At 43.2% G+C, this 11,377-nt stretch overlaps 1 protein-coding gene across 1 annotated transcript; it reads left to right on the top strand.

Annotated features, from left to right (window-relative positions):
• The first annotated feature begins 376 nt into the window (after positions 1-376).
• Positions 377-11,327, top strand: tgfb3 (transforming growth factor, beta 3). Its single transcript, XM_041060157.1, has 7 exons — positions 377-1,144; positions 5,570-5,733; positions 7,110-7,239; positions 7,372-7,479; positions 9,198-9,348; positions 9,980-10,133; positions 10,225-11,327. The coding sequence occupies exons 1-7, from the start codon at positions 799-801 to the stop codon at positions 10,381-10,383; spliced, it is 1,212 nt and encodes a 403-aa protein (XP_040916091.1). The 5' UTR covers positions 377-798; the 3' UTR covers positions 10,384-11,327.
• The last annotated feature ends 50 nt before the right edge of the window (positions 11,328-11,377 follow it).

Below are 11,377 nucleotides of genomic sequence, written 5' to 3'. Positions count from 1 at the left end.
CACAGCAAAACACAATTGCCCAACTTCATATTCACCAAAATACAAATGGTACTTGTCCCCTCCGTCCGTAGACAGGACAGAAAACAAAGATGTTCCCTTGACAAATCAGTGCAATGTGGTTTTCCTTTCTTTTCGAGAGCCACGCTCTCTTGCGAAATCACGCATTGCTCAATATTACGCACGTTTTCTAAGGTTTGATTCAAAAACAGCCTTGACAACTTAAAATTTAAAGTCTTATTAAACGCATCTCAGAATAGGTCGGATCTCATTGTCCGAGCACAGGCTGTAACTTGCCGCCCCTCCCTCAGTAAAACGTCACAGCTTCAGACTATAAATTAGGAGTGAGAGTGGAAAGCGTCTGAGTGTGTTTGAGGCTGAACTGCAGGGAGTTGGCAGAGAGGCGCACTGACTCCAAAAGAACAAGTGGATGGATTGAGCCCAGTGCAATGGAGAAACTGAACCACGGTGCAGAGATTGGTGCCCTGTAAACTAAAGAAGAAGGGAAGAGGTGCTTGCATGAGACAAAGGGGAATGAAGAGTAGGATAAAGAGTTTTGATGAAGAGTTGAGGTTATTTTCCAAAATGGCTCGGATTTGCTCCAATGCAAATGCGCATTTTGCAAAGATGACATAGCACTTGAGAAAATGGGATTCCTGCAGGAACAGAACTCACTCACGACCTGAATGAAAAGAGAAAAGGGATTCTATTCAAATCGGAATTTAGTTTTGGTTTGTTTTGCTTTGTTTTTTCCTTCTTTTACTTGACAAGCCTCGGTTGTGAGTGAACGCAGAGTGAAATATGAATCTGGGCAAAGCACTTCTGTTTTTCCTCCTCTCAAACTGTGTGACAATGACTTTGTCGCTATCCACTTGCACCACTGTGGACATTGACCACATAAAGAAAAAGAGAGTGGAGGCGGTCCGGGGACAGATCCTCAGTAAACTCCGGCTGACCAGCCCGCCTCAAACAACAGGTCCAAGTCAAGTACCGTTTCAGGTTCTGGCCCTTTATAACAGCACCAAGGAACTCATTGAGGAGCTGGGAAGAGACAGGCAGCAGAGTTGTGGACAGGATAACACGGAGACTGAGTACTATGCCAAAGAGATTTACAAGTTCAACATGATCAATGGTCCTCCAGAAAACAGTAAGTGAACTGCCTTTTTTAAAATGTTTTCTCCAGTCAATTTTGATAAATTTTATTTGCCTGTGCGCCATGCAGCCAGCATTTTTAGAAGTAGATGTCCAAACTTGATCCAAATTATTTGTTGCGGGTTTTTTTTGTAAACTTACTTGTGCAGATCTAATTAAGAAGACAGGCCACATTACAAAAGCATTATAGGTGAGGTATCAGTGTCAAAAACAGGGATGTAATTTTTCCAGATGGCGTTCAGTCCACTCGTGTCCGTGCAGCTTTTACGCACAGACGCGCCTGTGAGCAGTGGAGCGGCGCGCAAAGGAGAGGGCAAAGTAAACAGTCTAATTGGAATGAGCACCATTCCTCATACATACCTCACACCAAAGCCATGGGAACTCCAGCTTAAGTCTGACACATTCCTGAGTTGGGAAAATTCTCAGGCAGTTAAGTCTAGTATTTATTGCCAACTCCAATACCTCATTTCCATTTTCTGGCCGTGAGTTACCCAATATTTTTCATCCACTGTTACGACTCTCTCACCTCTGTTTCCCTACTATTTCTTTCTAGTAGCGAGGAGCTGAGCAGCTCAGTGTTATGATCTAATTCCCTTGTTCATCCATATTGGTATTTCCTGTATAAACTATGGTCCATTGATTGTTCCAGAAACCAGAAACAGAAGCTGAGTGAGCAGCAGATTCTCCAGAGAAAGTCCATTTGTAAGTGGAGGAGTTGGACTCGTGCCTGTTCACGGTCAGAGGTCGGTTAGTGCGTGGTGTTACCATTTTGAAATCAACAGGTGTTTATGCTGCGCTGTGACATTGAGCAGAGCCTCTGCCAGTTCCAGCATAAGTCCTGAATCAAATCCATTTCACAGGTCCCACAAAGTGCCTCTGACATTCAAAACACACAGCTCGGGGTTTATCCGCTGGTCAGAGGTAGCCAGAGCTCCCAAAACAAACAGAGGTCTAAGGAGTGGGATCAGAGATGGCCAGGTGCCCAGGACACATCACGCTGGTCTCATACAGTAGGCCATACTGTAGGTGATAATACAAGACATGAACTTGACTTAGTACTGGCAGCACTGACTGCCTTAAACAGCTTATGCGAGGCTGCTATTAGTGAAATCAACAAAGGTTGCCAACCTGCATTAATTAGCACTTTTCTCTCGCTTTCCATGATGTAATTTTGAAGAGAGCAGGGCATGTTGCACTGTGTAGGAACATAATGTCTGTCACCTTGATAATTTTGCAGCGTAGTTCATTTTCATTCCTTCTGGATATAATGAGTTTTACATTCACTGTTTTTGGAAGGTGGGAGTGTTTGGGAGTACAGTCAAGTTTTGCCTTTTTTTTTTCATGCACAGTTAAAAAGTTAAACAGAAACTTTTCTCTCATACTCGAATGCGCCACTTGCTCCAGACTACTTTGATAGAAACTACCACTAAAGCAAATCCAGGCATTTGCCATTTACCAGATGAAGCAAAACTGAGATATGGCAACAAACGAAGGATATGTGGCCAATTATATCAGTACAACCCAAATGCTGCTGAAGAAATGAGACGAAGACCTGTTTCAACTGAAGGATGAACTCTGGCACAACAACACTGAGCCTTATAGGTTAAAATTAGAGAGTCCATGCCTTGCACACTGAAGCATGCAGTTTCAGTGAAATGTTAAGCCAATCGTTGACTCAGTGTTGGGTCAGTAAAAAAAAAAAAGAGGACTAACGCTGAGGACAGCAGGGTATCTGATATATGGGATAGTAGAAAGATGATGTCATCTGAACAAACAGAGACAGAAGTCTTTGGCCTGCACCCAAAGAAACAGACCCCCCACCCCCTCCACTCCAACTCCCATGCCTTTACCATTTTTGCTTCCTCATCCTTAATCAAGTGGGAGGAAAAAAAAGTTGTTTTTCTTCAGAACAGAGCTCCATCACATTATCTCATCTGCTGTAGTGGCCTGCCAGTCAATGTCCACAGTCTGAGGAATGAAGACGAGAAACTCAAAAGCAGCATTTGAATCTATTAAAACTTTGATGTTAATTTCCTGGGTAATTGGTAACTGAAACTCAAACTTGAGATGTGAGAGCGCAATGAAAACAAATTCAAATCCCAGATGCTGCAATTTAAGCAGATAATAGAGCACTCAAACAAATAGATTTCGAAAGCAATTTCTGTTGTCCTTTATGAGACCTAGACACCTCAGCAGCTGGCTAGCACCTGCTGCCTTATGCTTTCTATTTCCTTTGTTTACCTCCACAAGCTCTGGAGAGACTGACATCACAGACAAAAGGGCAAAAAGAGGTGATTCCTTGGAGTTTTTATCAGCAAGCTTCTGTGTCATGACAGGAGAGGATCCCAGACACAAGAGGCGAGGCGGAGCTTGTGTCAGGGTGTGAGATGCGGTGGACAGCGTCTGGGCGAGGCGGTTTTATGTGAAGCTTTACTGCCAGAGCTATTCTTCAGGCGTTCTGTACAATGTTACTTCTAAATACCTAATTTAAAGCCCATCTCTGTTCAGATTAATTGAGTGATAATATGAGAATGACATCAACTGGGAATCATTTTGTTATCCAGACTTTTAAATATGACTATAAATAGACTTTTGCAAGCGTGATAATGATAAAGCCCTGCAATAAAACTCCATTTTCTAATTACAGTAGTCTGTAATTTAACTAAATCAGTAGTCATTACTGTAGCTCTAACATGTTTACTTCAATAATGTTTAAACTGTATAGAGTATATTTTTAAATCTAATATTTAACAGAGAAAATTTTTCATTTCTGATTGGATTTACCAGTAGAAATGAAACCCTGTAGCAGCTTAAAGCACATTGATTGGTGTGTCTTCACATGGGTTACAGGTCAAACTTATGTCAGCATCACAACACTCTAAAGAACTATCATTTAAAAATGACGGGGGTCAGAATATTAGTGAATGTATTTCATTTTAATTATACAAGCAATCGCCTCCATTCACCAACATGGAACAAATTACCTTTCAGACCCTTGGCAAAAATAAGCCATAATGTGAAATCCACCTAAAACCATTGCAATGGGAAAAATGAGGTCATCCAAAAGGAAACCAAAGACTTGATTAGAATTTCAAATCTCCCCTCGAAGTGGGGCTTTCCACCTTCTGTGGGGGAGGCAGAGGGGGGGAGAGACGGAGAAGCAAGAAGTGAGGGGGAGGAAAAGGCTACTGAGGTTTCCTCCTTATAGATTGTGTGGAAACACTGGACAGATATCTGGCTGGGGATGAATGCTGAAAAGGTCACCTATAAATAGGGAAAGTTGAAAAAAAAAAACTTTGTGGAAATACCAGATAATGACTGGGAGGACACTGAAATAGGATTATGGGTCAAATGAAGTACAGATACTTGGAGATGTGCAAGTTTTCTTTGCATGACACAGAAAAAGTTTCCATTTGTCCTGAAACAGCTCGAGGTGCAAATCAGCTAAAGGTGCAATGCCCCCTTTCAGCCACCAGCAAATCTGAGGCTTGGTAATAAAGCTTAAGCTTGGGGTAATAAATTAGCCATGGCTTGGCTGTAAATGACTGTTTCCACTTGGCTCATAAAAAGTTTGCTATGTGCTTGTTTTGCTCAACACTGCATGTGCTTGGCCTGTTAAAATAATAAACTGTTCAATGGTATTATGGTATAAAAAAGGGGAAAGGCTTCAGTGTAACAGGAAGCTTTTCAGATAGAATCACAATGTGGCCATTTACTTTGCTGATTCTGCTAAAGGTCAGTGTACAATCACATGCTTACACCCACACAGCATGTTATTGCTTGTCAAGCTAGCCCTCAGTGGAGTTACTGTCATGATGGAGTTGCCCCTCTTCCATGGTTTCTCAGGTAGTGTTCTGCTCGAGCACGTGAGCCCACATGTTCCCAACTAAATCTCTTGGTTCCAGGGAATACTTGGCTTCTGTCCGAGCCCTCGGCGCACCTGTTGGGCTCCAGAGCTGGTGGGAGGAGGAGCATGAGATGCCGTCCCTCTGCAGCCTGCTCCACCACCACATGGGACATTTGGTTTTCATTTCATGACTTCAACTTGTTGCTAACTCGGACCGCACAAAGCATAAGCAGATGGTTTGTGGTAATGGCTCCCTGGAATGGACTAGAAATAGTTAAAAAAATATATATAATAAAATTTGTATTTTTATCTGTAATCTTCAGTGGGAGTGGGAAATCCTCTGCAAAAAAACTGATCAATAATCAGAAGGTAAACATGTCCAGCCCTGTAGGGTTGTCAGTGGAAAATAGGCTTTGATAACATGTACACAATGAGGTAACAGATGGCTAAGAGCTTAACGGGATTCTGACAAAAGAAACAAAGAGAGTTCCAATCTGATTTTTTTTTTTTAAGGAGATATCTAATAACATCTTTAGAGCCACTGTTGAGTCATCATTTCCACTTTACCTGCAGATGACCTCCCCTACTGCCCTAAGGGTATCACCTCCATGGTATTCCGCTTCAACGTCTCGATCATGGAGAAGAACGCCACCAACTTGTTCCGGGCTGAATTTCGAGCCCTGCGGACGCCCAAAAAAGACTCCAAGAAAAACGAGCAGAGGATTGAGCTCTACCAGGTGTGTGAACTGACCGTTCATTTCCACTGTTAGCAGAGCGCAGGTGGGGGGTAATGTGCTCTATTTCTCTCAGAAGGCCTGTGTAGGTCAGCGAGAAAGATGAAAACATTTATATTAGGGTGTCCGACTCCCTCTCTTCTCTTTTCATGCACTGATCATTATTCCATGTGCTTACAGTCAAATGGATTCTACATTTGGACAAATTTAAGAGCTTGCACAGCCGTCTTTAAGAAACCCTAGATTACCATTCGGCAGTTTCTTCTTTCTCAGCTGTCAATCTCAAAGCGGTTGTCCATCCTTGTTAGATCAAGTAAGGCATTATGCTTTCAACAGGGGGTTTATAGATCTGCACCTGCATTTGTGTGTTTATCAGGATTTTTCTGTGAAGTGTGTTAAAGCTTGCATCTGTTAGATGTGTGTGTGTGTGTGTGTGTGTGTGTGTGTGTGTGTGTGTGTGTGTGTGTGTGTGTGTGTGTGTGTGTGTGTGTGTGTGTGTGTGTGTGTGTGAGGTGGCAAGAATGGATTTTTTTTTTTTTTTTCAGTTTCCTCATTAATCCCCCGTGAGAGACTAGGAGTAATGATCAGGTTCCAACATTTCCTGCCAGGGAGACAAGCGTCTCCGGACTGCATACCGCCTTTGAGGCAAGGCTCTAGCCAGCACTGAATACAGACTGTCAGACCCTCAGATTGTTTCCAGGGGCCTAGGAGGAGATAGAGGCAGGGTCACCCACTGGGGGAGTAAATGGAGCCGCTCGCTCACCCCCACACTTTTCAGGCTGGAGCTCATTGGCAGCGGGCTGACGCTCGCAGTCCTCTGGCCTCTCTTTCCCACAGGAAGGGAGATTAGATGCTGACAATGTTCAGGAACCTGGTTATCCATAGCACTGCTGTGGGGCTAAAGTGCTCATACCCACCACCCAAACACACACATTTCTCACTGCAAATAAACACTTTTGTTCAGAGAAGAGGTGGTGAACAAAGGGAATGTCTGAAACACACTGTTACAGGCACTGTTTTGTACATTCGGGGTCTCAACATGACAACACAGTGAGGACCTGAACGCCCGCAGAGATACCTGGAAGCCTGCTCTCTGAACTGTGTGACACTGCAGCTAGGAGCCCAGCTAAACTCAGAATTTGAACTGCTGATGTGAAGGACAGCCAGGTTCTCATTGGCAGGAGGGTAACACGCAGGCATTAACTTGCAAAATGGGGATATCAACACAGGGAGTCACTTTTTCCATGAAGAGTAGACGTTTGGCCCAAGGCATCCTGGAGAGTCTGGCTCAAACAGACAGCTCTGGTTCTGTGTGTCAGTGAGTATGTGCCTAAAAGTGAGTTTATGCAGCTGGGTCACATTTTCATCTTTCCTTGCAGATCCTACAGAAAGACGACCCCAAAATCAAACAGCGCTACATTGGGGGCAAGAACGTCCTGACCAAGGGAACGTCTGAGTGGGTCTCCTTTGATGTTACAGAGACGGTGAGGGAGTGGCTAATGGACCGACGTGAGTGGGACACCTCGAATTTTCCTTGTATCACATATCCAGCCAAAGGGGACTAGTTCATTTAACAGGAAGGATTTTTCCTCAGGGAAAAATGTCAGCTCCTTACATCCTTCTTCTCTAATTTCCCCTCAGATACCAATCATGGCCTGGAGATCAGTGTGCATTGTCCCTGCCATACTTTCAGGCCTAATGGTGACATTATCGAGAATGCCAACGAGGTGCTAGAGGTCATGTTTGAAGGTGAGACTGCATTTGATATCTCAGTGATGTGACATGCACCAGCAAGCGTGTTAGGAGCCTGCCTTCGTCAGTTAAAGTTTCAGTTTAACAAGATACGAGGACAGTTTTGAAAACAAGGATTCAAACTCATTTATATAAATCTGTGTCAAAAATATCAAAATTGGGAAAAAAAACAAGACCTCAAGAGTGAGACTTTGTTACCGGTGGAGAGAGCCAGGCTAGCATTTCTCCCTGTTTTGAATGCTGATATTTAGCTAAGCTAACTGGATGCTGACTATAGCTTAATATTTGTGTGTGCACATCCCCCTCTTATATAGAGTTATCTGCTTCCATCACTTTTTTTGTAAAATGGGGGATCAGTAAATCAAATGTCTTCCAGATTTTCTTTGCTGATTCGATTTGTTTGTACCAGCTGAAGACATCTCGGTCTTGATTTCGCCTGTTGTGCATTGAGTCCAGACTCTTGTTTGGTCTGTATTTGGTCAGAATTCGTCTCTGCTTTTCATCTCTCACAGTGAAAAGATGTTCTGCCAGATTGTATTCATGATCAAGAGCCAGATAACAATTCAGTTTGTTTAAATTGTTTGATTTGTCTAATGTTCCAGATAGGCATCTCGTTTGTTGAAAAATTTGGTTTATTCTGATTAGCGCTATTAGGCAGTGCTGGTTTTAGGATGATTTGCATTAGTAGGTCTCAGTTGCTATTTTCAGGTCCTGGTTTTATTTTTAATGCCTGTTTTAGGTGTTTCCAAAATTTCATAATTTAAATTTTGATTATCAGTGGAAGTTGGCATGTAATGGTTGGTCATTATTTTTCTTTTGATGTTTAATATGGTCCTACAAATCTGTCAGTAGGAAGCTTTATCTGGCAACACAGTTTTGGCAGAGTGGACTCTATACCGTGGACTGGACGAAAGGCAAAATATTTTAGATCAAAAATTTGTTTCTTTTTTTTTCTTGATTTGAACAAAACCTCAATGGGCCTTTGGTTTCACTGTGTTTACTGCCAGGTTAAAGTTACCTTATGTGTTGTTTTATCAGTAACAGTTTGTGTGTTTCTACAATAATGTTTCCAAGGATGATTGAGAATCTGTTTATAATACAACACTGACAATACTCTCCTTATTATGAGACTGGTCTAAAAAAGTTCAGTCCAGTCATCAACAGGTTCCTCTAGCAGCGATACTCTTTGAAGTCTTTTTGTTAAGATAATGAGTTTCCTTTCATGGAGAAAGAGAAAGACACAGAGCATGGGAATACAATTGATCTGGTATCTCACTTAGCACTGGAGCCCCCGGGCCCTCGGTCCTGGGAACACTCCCGACTGGCTTGGCCACAAGGAATGTGCTGCCACGGTGCTCAGACGTTTGGCCCCAAATTAAAGAGGGGTGTACATATCCACCAGCAGCATCTCTCCTGAGATATCCACTGCTTAAGCTATCAGGGGTAGATTGGATGAGCAGACGCAGGCCCAGGGGGGAAAATGGAGGAAAGAAGGAAGTTAGAGGGACCAGTGTTAAATAAGCAGAGGGAAGAAAAGTGAGCCAAAAATGAATGAAGCCCGGCCTGGAGATTACAGTGTCCTTATATTAAAGTTACAACTGACTACACTGATTAGAGTTGCGGTTCTTGAAGCCCAGGCATCTTTACAACTCACAACAAATCTTCTGTGTTTTTGTGCAGTTTTATCCTCCAGACTAACTGACTTGCTCCCGCAGGTATGGAAGCAGACTATGATGAACGGACCCGTGCGAAAAAACAAAAGGAGCAGCCCCACCTCATCCTCATGATGCTCCCTCCCCACAGGCTGGATGCCCAGTCCTCTTCCCGCAGGCGCAAGCGGGCACTTGACACCAATTACTGCTTCAAGTAAGGCACATTTCCTCATCCTGGAAAATGTTATGTGCTGTTGGACTATTTTCATTGTCTTTAACTTTCTAAAATAATTCCTCTGGCTGCACCTGCACAGTTCCTGTCAGTTTTGGAGATTTGACCACTGGGCTAGTTAAAATATTGCAAATAAAAATGGCAGCTATATTTGTCTTGCAGGCAGGGGGGTTACATTATATTGTCAAGTAGTATACCAGCCAAGGCAACATGAAATGGAAATATCAGCTGTCACTTCTCACCAAGATGGCAGGGAAGAGCAGTGCACGGGCACAGGATACATAGAATAAGCTTGTTAACCTTGCAGACGAGCATGACACAGGTATTAGCTGATACAAGTTGGGATCTGTCCCAGTACGAGAAAAAAGTAACCTCCTCCTAACACGGCGTCTCCTCAGCTTTGGATTTCCTCCGTGAGGCTGACAGGCTGCACCAAAGACACCTGGGCTGACTCCAAGAGGGAAAATAAGGGCACACCTAAGAGTGGAATTTCTAAACTTCTTTCTCATCTCTGGCCGTGAGGCCATAGGGAGGAGAATGTATACTACTTTTAAAATTGTGTGTTATCTGTGAAATGAAGAGTGTAATCCTCGCTGTCCTCTCTTGTCTGCAGCAATTATGAGGAGAACTGCTGTGTGCGACCACTTTATATTAATTTCCGGCAGGATTTGGGCTGGAGGTGGATTCATCAACCTGAGGGGTACTACGCTAACTTCTGCTCTGGTCCCTGTCCTTACCTACGCAGTGCAGACACCACCCACAGCTCGGTGAGACAAAGTGCCACAACACATTTAACTCATGAATCTGTTTGGGAGTTTGTGTTTGCTGATCCCTGTCTCCTTCTTCTCCTCCTTGTAGCTGCTGAGCCTCTACAACACCTTGAACCCCGAAGCATCCGCCTCACCCTGCTGTGTTCCTCAGGACTTGGAGCCCCTCACCATCCTCTACTATGTGGGTCGCTCCCCTAAAGTCGAGCAGCTCTCCAACATGGTCGTCAAGTCCTGCAAGTGCAGCTAAACTTCCGAGTTTCAGGGCCCCGGCGAGAGACATGGGATGTGACGGCTCCCAGCACTACTCAGGAGCGGGTATGAGGGGTTAGAGGGGGCGTGGTACAGTTTGTCCTCCATGAGTACCTCTTCCCTCTGCTCCAGCCTTGCCCCGAGCTCTCTCACGTAAAAAAAACAAAGATGCAGTCCACCACTCTGCTCACAATCATTGGCAGCATTTACCTAAAAAGACTCATCAAACACCACTTCACTAACAGCGCTCTCAAACCCATCAGACCTCTTGTTGACCTTCAACAATCGCCTTTTGACATCAGTGTTTCTCATGTTTTTTTTTTAATATTCCAGCATTCTGAGCAGCCTGTACCTCAGTGTTACACGACATTGGTATTCGAAACCCGTTTTCAACGAAAGAGGAAACAGAACAATAATTGTCTTGCAATGACCACTGCATTCTCAAGGACATAAAATAATTGCAGTCAAAAAAAAAAAAGAGAAAATGACTGAGAATGCAGACTGAACTCAGCTTGACAGGAATACGTCAAAGAGGGTAAGATAAAAATGAGTGTTTGCTATGAGCAAACACATCCGTCGCCCCTGACTCACAGGACACCTTCGAATGTCCGAGCTGGAAACAACTGATGCTGTGCACTCCACAGCTCCCTACACTGTTTATTTAGGGTGAATGCTGTCAAATGAAAATGATCTTAGGAAAAAAAAAAAAAGAAAACATGCTGGAAACCAACCTTTATTTCATAGTAGTATTTCCATGGTTATGTTTACCTCTGTAATGCAACAGGACGGTGATTCCAGGGATTGTTTTGTTTTAAAGTGAAGCCTTTCTGTTGTATGAGACGATGTATGTCACTAAGTGAACACTTAACTAGATCACAAACTGTAAATGTTTTACTTATTACTCTTGGAAACACTTTTTTTTAATTAAAAACATGAACAGTTGGATAGAATTGTTCTATTTTCATTATTGTTGAGTTGTTTATGTTTTCATT

The sequence above is a fragment of the Toxotes jaculatrix genome, chromosome 17 (genome assembly GCF_017976425.1).
Source record: "Toxotes jaculatrix isolate fToxJac2 chromosome 17, fToxJac2.pri, whole genome shotgun sequence".
NCBI classification, from domain to species: domain Eukaryota; kingdom Metazoa; phylum Chordata; class Actinopteri; family Toxotidae; genus Toxotes; species Toxotes jaculatrix.
Note: the sequence above shows the minus strand (reverse complement) of the source record. Positions and strands in the feature narration are given on the sequence as shown.